The sequence below is a fragment of the Microtus pennsylvanicus genome, chromosome 4 (genome assembly GCF_037038515.1).
Source record: "Microtus pennsylvanicus isolate mMicPen1 chromosome 4, mMicPen1.hap1, whole genome shotgun sequence".
NCBI classification, from domain to species: domain Eukaryota; kingdom Metazoa; phylum Chordata; class Mammalia; order Rodentia; family Cricetidae; genus Microtus; species Microtus pennsylvanicus.
Genome location: NC_134582.1, coordinates 118,958,805 through 118,977,781, shown reverse-complemented (window position 1 = coordinate 118,977,781; position 18,977 = coordinate 118,958,805). Strand labels below are relative to the sequence as shown.

General features: G+C 44.1%; 1 protein-coding gene across 1 annotated transcript in view; it reads left to right on the top strand.

Moving 5' to 3' along the window:
* Window positions 1-921: 921 nt before the first annotated feature.
* Window positions 922-18,977, top strand: part of Pitrm1 (pitrilysin metallopeptidase 1) — a 29,751-nt gene continuing 11,695 nt past the window's right edge. The window contains exons 1-16 of the mRNA XM_075970269.1: window positions 922-1,019; window positions 2,667-2,766; window positions 4,414-4,520; window positions 4,971-5,122; window positions 6,070-6,184; window positions 6,267-6,363; window positions 7,286-7,446; window positions 8,560-8,686; window positions 8,936-9,024; window positions 10,547-10,675; window positions 11,258-11,371; window positions 11,761-11,857; window positions 12,996-13,130; window positions 14,400-14,538; window positions 15,931-16,047; window positions 18,499-18,631. Coding sequence (XP_075826384.1) covers window positions 964-1,019; window positions 2,667-2,766; window positions 4,414-4,520; window positions 4,971-5,122; window positions 6,070-6,184; window positions 6,267-6,363; window positions 7,286-7,446; window positions 8,560-8,686; window positions 8,936-9,024; window positions 10,547-10,675; window positions 11,258-11,371; window positions 11,761-11,857; window positions 12,996-13,130; window positions 14,400-14,538; window positions 15,931-16,047; window positions 18,499-18,631 — 1,868 coding nt within the window. The 5' untranslated portion in view covers window positions 922-963. The remainder of the gene's footprint in view (window positions 1,020-2,666; window positions 2,767-4,413; window positions 4,521-4,970; window positions 5,123-6,069; window positions 6,185-6,266; window positions 6,364-7,285; window positions 7,447-8,559; window positions 8,687-8,935; window positions 9,025-10,546; window positions 10,676-11,257; window positions 11,372-11,760; window positions 11,858-12,995; window positions 13,131-14,399; window positions 14,539-15,930; window positions 16,048-18,498; window positions 18,632-18,977) is intronic.

Below are 18,977 nucleotides of genomic sequence, written 5' to 3'. Positions count from 1 at the left end.
ACTCAGAAAAGAGCAGAGAAATAAGAGACACAGTGGACCACCTTCCCCTGCTGGAACTCTGAGCTGTCTAAGGGTTTACTGAAGAATATCTGAGAGGAGACCATTCCTCCATCGTGGAGTTAGGGATCTGGCTAAAGTCCTGTGTAGCATCCTTGAAGCCACCACCCCAAGAGGCTGATACATTGTATAAGTACCAATCTGGATCTTTTTCACCAGTCACTCTAGGACTACCGGTGGGCGAAGCGACATCACAGTTTCATCTGAGTGGGCCAAAGAGAATTTCAGGGTTCACACCACCTCGCTCCAGACAGTCCGGCACCATGCTCCGCCCCCTCATGAGTTAAAGTGCAGTGCTTCGCCCGGACTGTTCACCAGCAAACGCCCCACCCCTTATCTGCACCTACTTGGTCCCTAAACTGCAAAATTTAGGTCCTTCATTTGTGTCATCCCAACTCTCACCTGCACCTGACCCGCCGCTTATCTGTCTAGGACTTGTTCCTCATTACCAAAATTCCACCCCCTCATCTGCACGTTTTCCCCTAGTACCTCCTCTAGCCAGGCACAAACTTGCCCAAGTACCATTCGCCAGCACACGCTCCGCCCCTACTTGCCTACGCAGCCTTCCAAACCCACAGACCGCCCTTCATTAGCAAATGCCCCGCTTCTATTTCTTGGGACTGGTCTTTGCAGCAAAGCTCCCCATCACTTGCCATTCCAGTCCCTTCCCAACTCTGCTTCCTCCTCCCCCTCCACCCACCGGTCCTCCTCTGCGGCCCGCCCATCACCCGCCCCTCACCTCGCTCCGACCCACAGCAGGAGGAACCGCCTTCCTCCCCTCCAGCCTATTACAGAAGGCATTTCCATTCCGCTTGTCCAATGAGAGTCTCGAGGTTGCTCCCCGCCCCGCGCCGTGCGTCAGGTTAAAGGCAGTCCCCCACACTGGACCCACGCTGGTCACATGCCATGTGGCGCTTCAGCGGTCGTCGGGGATTGTGCGCGGTACAGCGACTGAGCTGCGGGTGAGACAGGGCGGGTGGCATCAGCGGATTGGGAGGGGCGGGACCGGTACAAGATGTTTCTGGGTCTCTGCCATCTCTGGGCACGGGTGACAGCCCTCTCTGGAGCTCCTGCATCCCAAAATTTCTTGTAGGTGCCTCAGGTACCAAAAAACCCACTTCTGAGCTCTCCAAACCATGCATCCCTACTTCCTACATCCATCAGAGCCTCTAAAGTAGTCCTGCCCTTCGGCGCGTGTCAGAGCATGCTCTCCCTAAGAAGCTGCTGTCCTAGCTCGAGTTGGGGTGACACCGGTCCTCCAAAGGGGAACCAGGTTCAGGGCACTGTCCTGACCCACTTTCCCTTCTTGGATCTTTGGTGTTCCGAGAGCGAGTGGGTGGTCCTGAGTGTAGTTACTAAGGCTGTTTGAAGTAAAGCCAGGCTTTGATGTGGATTTTAACTGTCTAATTAATAATAGAGGCAGTTTATGGCTCTCATTAATAGATTTGCACCCATCTCATTTTTGTTACGAGGCAGAGTCCTTTAGGGCTCCTGCACAAGCTGCAGCGTTCATAAAGTTGTGCCTCCTGGAGTCGAACATTTTGTAGCGACTCAATTAATAGAAAAGTAAAGATGTATTTAAAAAGTGTTTGACTTTTATTCTGATCCAATCCCTTATTTTATAGTGCTGCCGAACCCCTGTTAGTCTAGATAAGGAAACATGGGGGTGTGGGTTTTCTGTGAGGGTGTGGGCGTTAGGAGTGTTTGAACTTGATAGCAGCAGTTTTATTTGTGAATGCAGTGACCAGAATGTAAAAAGAGTGAGCCATCCTACCTAGCCTTTTGTCTCTGTGTTGTCTTGCAGATCCTGTTCTGATGACCAACTGTTTCTTAAACTTTCTACCCACAATCTAGAATTTGCTGTCAGATAGGAAAACCAGTTGATTTTAGCGTGTCTTCCTGATTCTGCCAATGACTGAATTGGAGGGAGGGGTTTTTTTTTATTGTTGTTGTTTTCTTTTTCATCTGTAATATAACCTTTAAAAGGGATATTTCTGAGATTTTAATACTAAAAACTTCATAAAACGTACAGTTTGATAGAAAAACTATTTTAAATGATGTTATCATTACTTGTCAAGATTGCCCTGACAGCCGGATGGTGGTGGCGCACGCCTTTAATCCCAGCACTCGGGAGGCAGAGGCAGGCGGATCTCTGTGAGTTCGAGGCCAGCCTGGTCTACAAGAGCTAGTTCTAGGACAGGAACCAAAAGCTACAGAGAAACCCTGTCTCGAGAAAAGAAAAAAAAAAAGATTGCCCTGACAAGACTATAACTCTTCATCTATTTTTGGGTAATCATTTCTCCCAGACTAAAAATTTATTTGCTTTTTATCTTTTTATTATCCATGTACATTCCTACACTAAATGTATCTGCTCACATGATAGTTGTGTACTGTCTTTTCCAAAGTCCTTGTGCTTTTAAAACAGACGGAGCATAGCTAGAAACTAGTCTTTTAGAAATGTCCAAGATCTTGGAAGATTCGGGGTACAAGTCCCCTTTATTTAGTTATCTTTATCCTGAGGGGTTATTTATATATGTCACTGCGGTACTTAACCAAACAACTTTCCAGGACGTTCACTAACTCTGACACCCTTCCTTTAAACTCCGCAGAGCGCACCACAAAGTGTGGAGGGGGAGGAGTGATCAAGCCTGTGAACGAGCTCTGCAGTATAAAGTGGGCGAAAAGATCCACGGCTTCACCGTCAAGCAGGTACCCACCCACCCATCCACCTTGCCACATTCTTTATGAATCGAGGTTGGTATACATTCTGCTGGCCGATGAGAGCTTGCAGAGAAGAGACTGTGGTTTCTGTCCTTGCCTCGCCAGGACCTGGTAAGCTTCCTGACTCATGGCAGGTGCTTCAGGGGGCTTCCACATGAAATGATGGCCAGACCTTAATTGTACCCTTTAAAGCCTCAATCATTTCAGATATTAGAAAATGACCCTCACCTCCACTACCAAAGGAGGGCCTTTGTAGTCAGACACACTGACATGTCTGCAGCCAAGCCTGATCATTCCCTGTGATGACTACAGATGCTGCTTGCTGTCCCCTTCATCTCCTCCTTTACACTCTGTCATCAGTATACTGCCTCTAGACTTGCATGGAACCCTTTCTAGCTGTTTTTCTTGGAATTATAAAGAAGAGATGGTACACCAGTATTTACTTAATTTACATTAAAAATAGGTTTCGCTGGTTCTTTTTCTTGTCTTTATTTTTTACTTTTAGGTTCAAACCTTCCTTCATATTACTTTTTTATTTATTGTAATTATTGAAAAATTTGGGGTGGTCATGTCGCTTAGTTGGTAGAATGCTTGTCAAGGATCCAGTAAGCCATGGGTTTGATCCCTAACACCATGTGAAACCCTGTTGGTGGTATATGCCTATAAATGCACGGCAGAGACAGGAGGATGATGAGTTCCGGGTCATTTTTGGATATTTAGCAAGTTCACAGCAACCTGGAATACCCTGTTTTGTATATATCCTGTCTTAAACACATACACATATGAAAGAAAATTCCACACGTCAAGTTTTTGGTCCCAGGCTTTATACTGTGCTTGTATTTAACAAATACAAGAAGGCAGAACTTTTAAACTAGAAAGCCGCATGCAGCTGCAGCAAAAACCAGAATCTGATAAGCATGAAGAAGTAAGCAAGGCCAGTGAAACTGGAGCAGTAGTTCCGGGATAGGTCTTGGCGTGATGAGTCACACAAGTGGGGTAAGAGCATTGTGAGCTCCCTGAAAGGCCACAAGAGGAATCTGATTTTGTAATACAAGTTGCTGGTAATGAAGACCTGGTTCAAATTGCTGTGATCTTTTCCTTACGTTTCAAACAAAAGAGAAGCAAGGAAGAAAGGGTAATTCTTGTTTGAAAATAGTTGCCCTGAGCTATGGTTGGGCAGGCATCACAGTACCTCCTGGTTTTAAGTACACTGATCGTCTATTTGAGTAAATTCAGAAACCTGAAATCAGCTGGATTTACACAAGTATCAAGAGCCGAATTTATTCATGTCATCTGTGTATCAGGGCCCCTAAGTTTGCATTAGGAGACTTGGTTCTAACTATAGTTCTGCCAGGAACTTCCTGTAGAGAAGTGGACAAGTTACCCTCTGAGAAAAGAGAAGGATAATGGTATAGCTCTCATAGTATGGATGGTTTGTGACTGCATGAAAGCTGATGTGAGTGTGTGACAGGATGCTGTATGTGTGCATGCACGCTTGTGCATGCGCATGCATGTGTGTGGATGCACGCGTGTGTGTGTGCCACACACAGACGAGAACAGAGGCTGGCTCTCCTGGCTTGTTGAAGGCAGCCATGCTGCTCGGTGTGCTTGCTCACACTGCCCTTCTCTCCTCAGGTCACTCCTGTCCCTGAGCTGTTCCTGACAGCGGTCAAGCTCAACCATGACAATACGGGAGCCAGATACTTGCACCTGGCGAGGGAGGACAAAAACAACTTATTCAGGTGTGTGCTCCTTTGAAGAGTTTGTTCTTGAATGTCTGTCTAACACATGTGCCATCTGTCCTGAAATGCTAGGGAACAGTGTCCCTTTCTGGGCATAGTGGCCCGTCAGTAAACCTAGTACTAGGGAGACAGAAGCAGGAGTATTGCTGTAAGTTCTAGGTGGGGCTAAGCTACATAGTGAGTTCCAGGCCGGGTTCAGCTGTAGAGCAAGAATCTTTTTCTACCTCTTCTCAAAAAGGAAGAGTATATGAATTCATCTAAAGATTCTATCATCTAGATACAGTGCAATTTTACAGTATGACTCAGTGATTCATACATTATAGTCTTTAGCAAAAGACTGAGATAGGAGAATGATTTTTAAAGATGCGGGGTGGCCACAGGTTCCGGAATTCTGTTAGAGAATCTTAGGGTAACCTCTCCTCACCTGTTGTCGTCTTTCCTTGCCCTCAGTGTCCAGTTCCGGACGACCCCGATGGACAGCACTGGAGTCCCTCATGTTCTTGAGCATACAGTTCTCTGTGGTTCTCAGAAGTATCCATGCAGAGATCCTTTCTTCAAAATGCTCAACAGGTCACTGTCCACATTTATGAATGCCTTCACAGGTAAGACTGATGTCCTGAATCAAATCATGTTTGCTCTATCAGATTTTAGTAGGTGAATTAAATTATTTTCCAAGAGAAAAAGAGCCATTAATGTAGTAGAGTAATTTTTGTAACTCCCTAGACTAGGTAAAAGATGCTAGAAACTCAATTGTTTTGGGAAAGCTACATTTTGGTTTAATTATAGAAATAGGAGTACTAGCTACTGGGGAGGTGGCTCAGTTGATAAAGTGCTTGGCATGAGCACAAGGACCTAAGTTCAAAACTCCAGCACCCACGTGAAAGCCAGGGGCAGTGATGTGTACCCATAATCCTACTGCAGGAGAGGTGGAGGCACAGGAGCTTTTGTCTTTTCTAGCCAGTTAATGTAGCTGAATTGGTGAGCTCTGCGTTCAGTGTAAGACCCTGTGTTACAATGTAAGGTGCAGAGTGATTGACAAAAGTACCAGCCTTAACCTCTGGCCTCTTTAGTCACACAAGCACATGTGTACATACACCTAAGTACACAAGCACATACACACACATGTATGTACACACACAGTTAACAAGTAAGTAAATGAAAACTGCAGTTTTAGAACAACGGTATGGGAGGGTTTGTTTTTTTTTTATAAAGTTCAAAACAAATTTGGAGATAGCCCTATAGCATCTGCAAGACTGTGTAGTTAAATCAGTCAGTCAGTTTTATCAATTAAACCAGTGGAGCATCCCAAGTCAAGCAGTTGATCAAAGCAAAGAAAAGGTCACTGAAGAGTTGGTGCCAGTGTCTGTTCAGAGAAGACATTGGGGTTCGGGAAAGGTTAAGGCTCCAAGTGATGAGCTGGGTGGAAATGCCAAGTGCAGGGTTTTCCCTTCTGTTTCAACGAGGGTTAAATACTGAAGGGTGTTAAGAAGTGACGCATTTCCAGAGACATTTCATATGTTTTAAAATCTGTCTCTTCTTTTCTCCCCAGCTAGCGACTATACGATGTATCCGTTCTCCACACAAAATCCCAAAGATTTTCAGAACCTCCTCTCAGTGTATCTGGATGCTACTTTCTTCCCATGCTTAAGGGAACTGGACTTCTGGTATGCAAGGATTATTGTTTGATTTGGGCTTTAATAGTCTGCTCCGGACCGCTTTTTATTTATCCACCTACTGTTTATTTAGGCAGGAAGGATGGCGTCTGGAACATGAGAATCCAAGTGACCCTCAGTCTCCCTTGATCTTTAAAGGAGTCGTCTTTAATGAGATGAAAGGGGCGTTTGTAAGTGTTCTTCCTCATTTCTACTGCATTATAATTATCTCTGTAAAAAAAAGAGGATTTATTTGTATGTAGCATGTTCATGGTATGCAGGCTCTAACATACCGTGGTGCGTGTGGAGGGCAGAGGGCAGCATAAGGTGTTGGTCTTCACCTTCCACCTTGTTTAAGGTGGGCTCCCTTGTTTTTCACACCAGGCAGTCTGACCCATGAACATCCGCATGTTGTCCTTTTTCCACATCCCATCATGCAGTGGGAGTTCTACGTTTACAGAGGGTCGCTAACACATCCAGCTTTATGTGTGTTCTGGGGATTTGAGCTCAAGTCATCATACTTTTGCACCAAATTGTTTAACCACTCAACACCCCTTCCTCCTCCGTCACCAGCCCACCTTTCTAAAATTTTGAAATGTATATTCACATGAAATCTGAGAGACCTGTGGTTATTTAATATTCTAATACACCTTCAGTTGTGTGGCATCAGTACTGAGAGCAGAACCCTTTGGTGGTGGGAGGGCCAGGTCTCATTACACATGACATGGAATGTGAAGGCCTGCCCTGGCCAGCTTACTCTTTTGGAAGCACATGGGATGTTTGTATATACCAGTACCATCTCTGATTCTTGTGGCCTCTGTATAGCAAATTTGTTTTAATACTCCAGTTGCTATCATTTTTTCATGATATCCATGGTAGTAACATCCTTGTGTCTGTATAGTTCGTGGCCCAGCAAATTCTTGCACATCCATCAGTTGCTCACCATTCCCTTCTCTCTGACTTCACACTGCGCTTCTAAGAGAGCCAGCCCTGGGGTCCACAGTTTATGAAGAACTTGGATGCTAAATTAAACTGCATCCCTGTGGATTGTAGGTAGCATTGGCGTTTGATTTACATTACATTTTCATTAACTTACTTCTTTTCAATTTCAAGACAGACAATGAGAGGATATTCTCCCAGCACCTGCAGAACAAGCTTCTTCCTGACCATACGTACTCTGTGGTCTCGGGCGGGGACCCACTGTGCATCCCAGAGCTCACGTGGGAGCAGCTGAAAGAGTTCCATGCGACTCACTATCACCCAAGCAATGCCAGGTAGTGTGGAGGGTAGAGTTTGGATGGTGGACCAATAGTTGACTTACTTGCCTTCCTACAGTTCTTGGATTAAGTAATGTGGCTTCTCATTGAAGGAAAATGTGTTTGCTGAACAGATTCATAGCTCTGAGTAAGATGGTGTTGCTTTAGTTCTCCTATGGCCCAAACTGAGGCCTCACTGTCAACATCTACAGCCGTAACTGTCACTTGGCAGCATTTAATGGTTACAAACCACCTTTACAGTCACCTCTGCTGGAGTCCCAACTCCCCGCCCTGGTCCATGTCACGGTCTTAATACATATAGATTGTGAGTCGTGGTGTCCACTCTGAAACTAATGTTCACCATATTCAAGAATCCTCCTGTTGTCTTTGGCAGATTGAGTGCTCTGTATGGTGAATAAATGATATAATTGAACTTTATTTTTTGTTGTTCTTTTGCTCATTTGGTTAGTTATGTATATATTTGTGCATATTGATTGTTTGGTTTGGTTTGCCTTTTGAGACAAGGTCTCGCTGTGTAGCTCTGGCTGGCCTGAGATTCGCTATGTAGATCAGGTGGCCTCAGACTCACGGAGATCCACCTGCTTCTGCCTACTAAGTGCTGGGATTTAAGGGCTTATGCCACCATACCAGGCTAATAGTTGAACTTTAAATGGCAGCTCTTAATAGAAAAGAAAGATTGCCACTATCGTTTGTAGCCTTTTCTCGTGATGATTACGTAAGTGCATTATATTAAAAACATGCAGTCTGGTAATTGTAGCCTAATGCTGAATTTTATGAATTTCTTATTTTGGACTGCCAGCCTTAGATACATTCTAATATACATTGCATGCCATAGCAGCTTATTTGGTTTTTGCAATGCCTTTATAGCAGGCTCAAAATAAAATTAAATAATTTTTGTTGCATTTAACCAAGTCCTCCTATGTGCTGTGTGGTTAGACTATCTCAAAGCAAAAATTAATCCCTCTATGTAGTTCCCATTCATGGGGAGATTACCTGTTATTGTTACAAGGTATATATATACCTTGCATCCTCCGTCTCATGCAGAATCCTTCCATGTTGATTCCTGTTCATTTCAAGCAAATAAGGTGCTATGCTCCCTGGAATTCCCAGGTTCTTCACGTACGGCAACTTTCCGCTGGAACAGCACCTGAAGCAAATTCATGAAGAGGCCCTGAGTAAATTTCAGAAAATGGAGCCGAGTACAGCCGTGCCGGCCCAGCAGCACTGGGACAAGCCTGTGAGTGCCCCATCCACTCTTTGTCAGTGTTCTTATCTTGCCTGTTAAATGTACTGAAACGAAGACGTGGATGACGTCGTGCCCATATATTGAGAGTTATCTTGGGATCTTCTGTGTTTCTAAGCTTTCCAAGGCTAAGATTGTGGTTATTTGTTAGACGCTAAGTTACTGCCAAGGGTTTGACCTGTCTAGATGACCTATGGCTGGTCCATGCTCAGTGCCTGCCTAAAGCATCATGTCATTTTGCAGAGAGAATTCCATATAACATGCGGCCCAGACTCGTTAGCTACGGATGCCTCTAAGCAAACTACTGTCAGCGTTAGCTTCCTCTTACCAGAGTAAGTATGTGTCGTAAAGTGTATGCTGGCAGATAGCAAGAAAATAGGCAGATTAGAAGGCTAGATAGTTCACCAATCGGGAGGGATTTAATGGACAGGTAGGACGATCCGGGAATCCAGCACTTTTTAGCAATAGAGAACAAATGCCAAGTTTTTAATAATATCAGAAATGGGGTTGGGACAATCAATTCTGCCAGTCAATCAAGGGAAAATTATTTTCTTATTGTATATACATACACACACATGTTCACACAGAGTTCAGTCTGGCTTGGAACTGACTTAGTAGCTAAGGATGACCTTGAACTTCAGCTCTTCCTGCTTACGATAAGTGTGTGTCACCACCACTGGTCTTTAATGTAGTGCAGGGAAATGCACCCAGGGTTTCGTGCATGCTAGGCAAGTACTCTACCAGCTGACCCACCTTCTCTACTTAGTATATATTAATGTGAATTGATTCAATAAAATTAAATACTTCCACAAAAGAGGCTGCTTTTAATTGTTTAGCTTTTGGGGGTTCACTGGTCTGCTCCAGGGGTAAGTGCCCCGTGAACGTTATCCTCGGGAGAATGTGCCACAAAAAAGACTTTGCAACTAGAGATTTACTGAAGAGCAGCATCAGATTCATGCCCTGCAGAGCTCTTCAGAAAGGAAGAACAGAGCTCTTTTACCCCACCCGAGCTCTGGCCGCTGCCTGTAGCTCCGGTCTCTTACGGTGCTGATATGGTCCTGTTGCCAAACCTGCAGTATGTCAAAAGACATGGCAGTCCATCTTGTGGTAACATTTGATGTGACACCAAATTAATTTGTCGGTTCTGAGCTCCCCCACCTCATATAATTATTAAAGTAAAAATTCAGGAATCTTCAGTAGAAATTAGGCTTGATTGGAGATGCAGGTACTAATTTAAGAGTGGTTTCGAATAACTTTAAAAGCTCTTAGGGCTATAGAAATGGCTCCATCAGGAACATGCTTACTATGTAGGCAGGGGAACCTAAATTCAATCCGAGAACTTTAAACTGGGTATGGCGACACAAACTTGTAATCTAAGTGCTCGGGGCAGGGAGTGAAGATGGACAAGATCCTCAGGTCGCTGTCCAGCCAGTCTAGCAGAGTCAGAAATTCCTGGTAAAAATAAAAGAGCCTGTCTGCGAAAGCAAGCTGGATGGCACCCAAAGATTGACTCGTGAGGTTGTGTCGTGTGTACATGAGCAGCTACAAACACGTATAAATATGTTTACACACATCTTAAAAAGGAAAATGTGGGTCAGGTGCTGCTAGTTCATGCCTTTAATTCCAACACTCAGTAAGCAGAGGCTGTTGTTGTATCTCTATGAGTTCAAGGCCAGCCTGGTTTATGGAGCGAGTTCCAGGACAGATTCCAAAGCTACACAGAGAAACTCTGTCTTGAAAAACCAAAAAGAAAAAAGAAAGAAAGAAAGAAGAAAAGAATAAGTGTGTAGCCACCAGCAATTTCCCCTTGTGTTCCCTTCTTACCCACCCTCACTTATTCTTCCCCCCATGAAGCATCACTGACACCTTTGAAGCCTTCACGCTGAACCTTCTGTCTTCCCTCCTGATTTCTGGGCCTAATTCCCCCTTTTACAAAGCTTTGATTGAATCTGGACTCGGCACAGACTTTTCCCCTGATGTTGGGTAAGTTGCATTTCTTCGGTTGGATTTGGTTGACTTGCTTGGGTCATTGGTTTGACTTATTGTTATGGATAGGATTTAATGTTGTTGAGGGGTGGGTGATTTGGTTGGTTTGGTGGAAACTGACATGATTGATACAGTTAATTTGATTGATTGACCTGATAGTTTGATTGATTGACTGATTTGCCCAGGTTGGCCTTGCATTTTCAGTCCTCCTGCCTCAGTCTTTGGGGTAGCTGGCACTACAGGCTTTTCTGTGTTCCAAGGCCTGGATTTATTGGCATTTTACCCCAGTACCTCTTACTTTGTGTCTTAAAATTCATTATCATTAAGTATTCCTTAAAATTCTAAGTTATTGTCAAACTCAGCAGTTTACTGTTTCTAGAATTATTTTTTCATAACGCAGATAGGCTATGATTGTGCATTTGACTAGCTACTAGAAGTGTCTGGGAGCATTGCTTTGGTACTTTGCTTTAATGCATTCTTCAGTGGGATCCTGAGTCAGATGTCTTTAGGTGATATGTCAGGAAGGTACATCCCAAACGAAAGTACTTGGCTGATGCATCGTTTGCTTTTGTGTTCTAGATACAATGGCTACACGAGGGAGGCTTACTTCAATGTTGGCCTCCAAGGGATTGCTGAGAAAGATGTCAAGACCGTCAGAGAGATCATAGACAGGACAATCGAAGAAGTTATTGAGTACGTGCGAGGGTCCTGGTGACCTGCTTCCGTCCTTTCTTCATGCGTGACCTGCAGGACGGAGACTGAGCCATCCCCACTGCAGGCACTGCCAACCTCCTTTCAGTATAACGTGTGACATGTGCAGTTATTTGTATATTTGATTTATATTCTGGATATTTTTAGCATACACAGTAATGGATGGTGTGACATTTTCATGTGTGTGTATATGTGCATATGATTTGTTCTTGCTGTCCCCCATCTTTATGCCCCACCCCTTTCTCCTTCCTTCCCTATTTAGTCCGCCCTTATATGTCACTTGTTTAATTGTTTCGGTATTACCGCTGCCACCATGTGCTTCTAAGACCTCTTTCTTCACAGCATCTCACTTGTTATTTGGGTGTTTTTAGGAAAGGATTTGAAGATGACCGGATTGAAGCTTTACTTCATAAAATCGAAATCCAGATGAAGCATCAGTCTACCAGCTTTGGCCTGGCGCTGACGTCAGTATGTGCTCTTGTTGCTACTGCTTGGGTTTTATAACTAATAACTCTTTCTGAGTTTTTTTTTTAATTGATGTATTTTATTTTTATTTGAAACAAGTCGTGCCATGTAGCCCAAGCTCAGTTCTGTTCCAGCATCCTGGATGCCAGGGTTACAGGTGTACACCATGATGTTCCCCAGAACTTAATTCTTGACAGTACTAAATATATTCACAAACATTGATAATTAATTTTTTATTTGAGCTTTGAAACTTCTACTATCCTGAATCAAATGCAAATATGTTCATGATTTAGTTTCAAATCATTTACAAATATACTTATAATTTAGCTTTTCTTTCCTTTTAAAGATGTTTTTAAGTGTACATGTAAGGGTGAATGCCTATGAGAATTTATGTGCGCTGTGTGTGTGCAGGAGCCGTTGGAGGCCAGGGAGGGCACTGGATCCCCTGGGAACTGAACGTGGGTCTTCTGCAAGAGCAGTAGTTGTCTTTACCACTGAGCTGCCTTGCAGTTCTTTTCATTATTCTTGAATTAGCTTGTTTAATTGGCTGTTAGTTCTCTTTTGTTTGCCTGTGCATATGTATGTAAGTGTGCAAGTGAATGTGTATACGAAGGTGTGTGTGTGTGTGAGTCTAGATGTCTATGTGGAAACCTGGGGGGCAATATCAGATGTTGCTCCTCAGCTACTCTCCACCGTTTCTTTCTTAAGACAGGGTCTCTCTCTGGCCTCTCACCAAGTAGGTGAGGCGGCCTGGCAATGAGCCGTAGGGACCCACCTCTCTCCACCTTCCCGACATGTAGCACCAGGCTTGGCTTCCATCTTTTTCATATGGGTCCTGGAGCTCAAGTACTTGCACAGCAAATACTTCGTCATCTAAGCTATTTCTCCAGCCCCTTGATTGGCTGTTTAGGAATATTGTGTTCTTACATGAAATAGATTTAGGCTACTAGGGATTGAACCCAGGGCCTTGAACATACCAGACAAGTACTGCACAAACTGAACTATGTTCCCACTCCTCACCATGGTGTGTCTAAGTAGACACTGGTATCATAATAGACTGTCAACCTTTGGTGGTTACTGGGGCCGCCTAGTTTTTCTGAGGTGATAACACTGCCTGGATATTTAAATTTCTTTGTTGTAGTATATAGCCTCTTGCTGGAATCATGACGGGGACCCCGTGGAGCTCCTGCAGATGGGAAATCAGTTGACTAAATTTAGGCAGTGCCTTAAGGAAAATCCAAAGTTTTTACAAGAAAAAGTAGAGCAGTATTTTAAGGTAAGAAAACTGGAGAAACTTTTGTTTATAACTTGGTAGTTAGAGTTCAAGATATTGAAAAATATGAAGTTATTGAAAAATGTGAAATTAAGATCACAATTTATGTAAGTTTCTGTTAATAAATTATATGTGTATGTATGCATATGTAATAAGAAATACTTGTGCTTACATGCCTTAAATTCTGTTTTCTAGATTAGTGCATGTTCAGCACTTAGTTCGTTACAGTAATTTGCAAGTATAGAGTGAGTTATCAATGCCTGATTCCTTCTTTCTAACAAGTTGTACTTGGCTGTGTATTTTCTGTTGTACTCTGCTTAATTACTGAGAGTCACACTGTTACCTGTTTTGAAGGATAGCTTTCTCGTAAGAATTGCCATTGATTGGGACAAGGAATGTGATCATTTAACCAATGATTTCTGTGTCCTGTATATACCCCTCATACACACTTCGAGTCTTGGCATACACACCCAGGCTAGTTTCTCGGCCTCTCTGTCTCTTCCTCCTGAGTATTGGGATAACAGGCAAGTCCACCGCATCCAACTCTTGGGAGTTCTTACTGTATGCTAATCCACAGGGCTCCCTTTGCTGAACGTCATATACAGATGCTTCACTGTTGAGGTAAATAACAGAAGCATGCTAAGAACATCTGCTATTTTTCCTGTATATTTGGTCAACATCTGGTTTGTTCACATACTTTATAAACTGATGAATTATTAAGTATTGTGTCAGAGGTGGACATGGTAGCCCATGCCTGTCATCCCAGCACTGGGAAACAGAGGCAAGATGATCAGGAGTCCAGGGTCATCCCTGGCTGCTTAGAAAGTTTGAGGCCAGCCTGAGCTACCTGAGACCCTGTCTCAAGGCAAACAAAAGATTATAGCTCTAACCCTTCAGAAATTCATAGTACTAGATAAAAATTAAATTTGAGTTCTCTTATCTCTAAAATAATTCAGAATATTAGAAAGTACAGGTTTTCTTTACACCCAAGATGTACATTTTGGGAAAGACAATGGTTACAGTTGGCCCAATGGTAGTAACAGCACCTATGGCTCCTGTGCTGACCCTATAGCAGGTATGGTTGCAAGTGTTTTAGATGGCCTCTGTGCTCATAGCTGCCCGGCAGCCCCAGTGAAATTCTCGCTATCTGAGAAGTGGATAAACAGAACTGTAGACCCTGTTGCACGCTGCTCTTGGATGTTCTAATTCATTTGGATTTCATTTCACTCAATTGTGTTTTAATCTGGGTTGTTGTTGCCATGGTGCCGGCAGAACAATCAGCACAAGATGACTTTATCCATGAAACCGGATGACAAATATTATGAGAAACAAACGCAAATGGAGACGGAAAAGCTAGCGCAAAAGGTGAATTCTCTCTCCCAGGCGGACAAGCAGCAGATCTATCAGAAAGGTCAGCGGGGTTGGGGTGACGCGGCTTACTTGATTTGATGTGATGCATCTGATTCTCATTATTAGCCTGATATTTCTGGAGCGTGAACTCAGGGTGCTGTGTGAGCTGGGCAATGCATTCCCGCTAAGCTCTGTCTCTAACCTCTTCACTGTTTATTTTGAGATAAAAACTCAACACTGCTGCTGGGTAGCTGGGATTATAGGCTTGTGCTTGCAAGCCTGGGAATGCAATTAATTATATCAGTAGTTCTCAAATGAAAGCCACTGTGCCTGTCTTCCTCTAACACCCCCCCCCAAAAAAAAAGGAACCCAGTACTTGACAACAGGACAGTTCTGCTTGTTTTAAATGCCATACATCTGTCTTAATGCTTGCACTTTCTCCACCCTCCATACAAGCTAGTGAACTTTTCCTCCTACTAGTTAGAGACAAGGTATTTTTTGGACACCTATAGACTTACAGATATGTCATAATGGGTTCTAACCATGACATTTGGCCATATCAGAAAATTCACATGGTTCATTTATTTCAGTTCCCAGCTCCAGGTTATAGGCCATCCATCATAGGGAAGTTCAGGTGGCAGGAACGTGAGCAGCTATCACCACACATCCCAGAGTCCAGATCAGAGTGCAGAGAATACGTGCATGCCCGCTTGCCTACTTGCTTGTGCGCAGCTAGCTTTCTTCATTATTATGCAATTCAGAGCCCAGCTCATGAAGTGGTCCCACCTACATCAGGACAGGTCTTCCTACCTCCATTAGTCAGTCCCTCTCAGAGATTCCCAAGTCCAGCCTGGATCGATGGTTCTTCATTGAGACTCCGGTGATTCCAAGTTGTGTCAAGTTAAAACTTAAAGTAGAACAGTAGCATGAGACGTTAATGATGCTCATGTCACAGAGGTGTCCCCTTCTGTCCAGAGTCTCTGCAGAGCTCTTCCATAGGCACAGTGCTGGTGCCTTTCATGGTTGCTTCCTAGGTTAAAGTCCAGTCAGAAGATGCCCGGCAATGGGAAAAGGTTTATTAAGTTGATATCAGTGTTTTTGGTGTCTGACTGCCATGAGAGACTGAAGTCCTTACCATGAGTGACCTTTTGATTAGAGGGAAGGAAAAAGAAAAATAGCTGAGTGTTTCAAATGTCACTATGAGTGCACACCAGCAAGGGCAGTTGGGGTGCCGGGGTAGTTGCAGGCTGTTGCAGTGACATCAGGTGGCCTAGACACCATGTGGCAGGAACATTATGTGCTTGGATGATCAGGTCCTATCTTCCTGTGGCCTTGGTGGCTCACTTTGGATCTTATAGAATGAAGACTAGTAGACCAAGAGCATAAAGCCCTAAAACTTTTTCAGTCAGCGCTTTGTTTGGTTTTCATTTTCACTTTTTTTCTTCCTCTTTAGGTTTAGAATTACGAACGCAGCAAAGTAAACCTCAAGACGCCTCCTGTCTCCCAGCACTGAAAGTCTCTGACATTGAGCCCATCATGCCTTTCACTAAGTTTGACATCGCCCTCGCAGGTCACTATCAAGTCCTTCTCGTGGGTGCCTGGGTTTTTTGACTGCATTAAGAAACAGTTTGCAAACAGGCTGGGTCACATTTTAGATGTTTTCCAGAAAACATCGGAGTAAGCAACTTGTTTATATAGCCCTGCTGTTTATTGTTTATTATTTATTATTATTGTTTGGTTTGTGCATGTGTGTGTATACATGGATACATGTATGTGTGCATGTGCCCATGGGCATGCTCGCCCATGTGCATGTGTCTGCGTGCATGTGTATGCTTGTGTGTGTCTGCTTGCTTGTGTATGTGCATGTGTGTGTATATGCATCTATGTGTGTGCGTGTGTGTGTGTGTGTAGGGCCCAAAGTTTATTCTTGTGTCTATCTGCTCACGTAAAATTTACCTGTTTTTCAAGACGCTGTCACCAGTGTCACTCACTGGGACTTGGGATTTTGCAGTTCAGCTAGGCTGGTGAGCTGTCTCCATCTCCCAGCTTGGGGTTTACCAGTGTGCACCTCCACTCCTGGCTCCTTTTTTTAAAAAAGGGATTGTGAGGATCAAACTCAAGCCCTTTGTTTTCACCAACTGAGCTTTTCTCCAGTCCTTGTGAATTAAGAAGCTTTGTTTCTTTCTGGAAGTAGATTTGATGGTGTCGAGGAAATTGGTTGAATTCGGACAGGCTTTTGAAGACTGTAGGAATCCTCTGGGCCCTTCCCTCACTCTAGCTTTTAGCTTGGCTGTCATCATGGGAGAGGGTGTGTGGGGAAAAATAAACACCTGGCAAGGTTAGGCACTGCGGAGTTACAGAGAAAGGACAGTGTCTGGGGGTGCTCTTGGCTTCCTGTCTCACCGCCAGAGATCTCAGAGTTGCTGTTTTCCTCTGCTTGTGGTTGGTGGCATGAGAGACAATTGTCTCTGGAATAGCATTTCCCTGGAAGGTGTTGCCACATGACCTTGTGAGTGGCCAGGGTAGTTGCTTATTGATTGAGAAGTTGGGCTTTACTATGCATTGTGGCTGATGGGATGGGTTTCATCTGGTTTGATTTTGGAACCGGGAGCCTGCTATATGCTGGGCAAGCACTGCCTGCCATCCCCAGGGTAGAAGCGCTGTTCCCTGTGAGGCATCTCTAACCTGCCTTGCCTATTTTAACAGTGATTTTTCTCACTTACCATGTCTGATTTATTGGCTTAGGTTTGTGTATTTAGCTGAGAGGGGGCGGAGGGAGGGAATGAGTACTCCTAGAAATCATTTTCATGTGTGTGTGGGAAGGGGGTGACTCTGGGTGTACAGGTATGTGGTCGAGTGAACATGTGGGGAGCATGTGTATGTGGAGGATGGCATTGGAAATCATTCTCCATTGACTTTGAAACTTCTTTATTGAGGCAAGGTCTCTTAATCAGAGACCAGAGCTGACTGATATGACTAGTCTTGCTAGACAGCCCCTTCCATGGAGTCCCATCTCCGACTTTCAAAGCTAAAATTACAGGTGAGCTGTTGTGCCTGTATGGCATTTTACATGGATGTCTGGAGAAACAAACTCTGGTCCTGACGCCTGGGAGGCAGCCACTTTAACCACTGAGTAATCCCTTCAGTCCCTCTTGCATTTTTATTTAGAAGTAAATCTCAACAAGTAGAGACAGTAAATCAATCATCCACAAAAGTTTTCATTCCTCTTCAATTTCAGGCACTCTGCTCGGAGAGGGAGGATATAAAACAGAATCTAGAAAACTTACCCCAAGAGATGGGGTTGGAGACGTCCTAAGGTCACAGTGTCCTGTGACAGAATGAGGCCTTGCAGAGGACAGGGCAGTATGCACTGTTCCTGAAGGGTGGGGGGCCTCACTGGGAAGGGGGCCAGCAGCATTTACAGATGCAGCAATGGAGTCAGGTGCCGTGGGAATGACCATCAGCACGGACGTAAGCATGCTGATAAACAAAGCTGTCTTTATGGGACTCAGATGCAGGTGAAGCTGCTCAGATGCTGCTGGAGTCAGCTGAGAAATCAGAAAAGCATGATTCTTTTCCATCCAGTGCTTCAGCAAGCAGGGCCTCCCTTCCTCTGCAGTCTTACCATCCCATACTGTAAGGAAGGTGCAGGAAGAAGCGCAGATCAGCTGTAGGAAACGAACAGTCTGTGCCTGTCTCTTTCAAGCTCTAAGCCTTCATTCTGGAATAGCAGCAGCATGGTTTCTTACAGAATGATGAGGGGCTGGAGATGTAGCTCGGTTGGTAGAGAGCTCACCCAGCATGCACAGGGTTCTGAGTTCCATCCCAACATTGCTTAAACCAGACGTAAAAGCCCCCTACCTCTAATCCCAACAGGAGAAATCAAGAACTCCAAGCTATCCTTCGATAAACATCTAGTTCAAGGACAGCTTTATCTACAGGAGACCCTGCTTCAATAACAACAGCAAACCCATTCAAATTTTATTAACTAAACCAAAAGGATTGCTTTTCTCTTTTCCAGCTGGAGATGTCCCTGTGCAGTACTGCCCCCAGCCCACCAACGGCATGGTCTATTTCCGAGCCTTTTCCAGCTTAAACACCCTTCCAGAAGAGTTGAGGCCCTATGTGCCTCTCTTCTGCAGTGTGCTGACCAAGTGAGTTTTGGATCATAATAGATGCACATCCATGCTGTTCGGCATATTTTTATGATGTTTATCTGTGTGTGCACATGTGTATGTGTGTCCTTTGAGTATTTGTGTTATTTTCATGCCTTTTCTTACTTTCTTACTATAAATATATTGCAATAAAAGATGAATCCAGAAAAGCAGGTAACACTTAGGAAGGCATCTGTCCAGGTAGATCACTGAAACTCTTGAAGACAGGACAATGCACTTAGTCAGGAAATAAGAGCAGTTCAGTGTAAGGAATACTATAGCCGTCTGTTCAGGTGGCCCAGCCTCCTCCTCGTCTCTGCTTTTCTTCTGAGCTAACTCTGCAGTG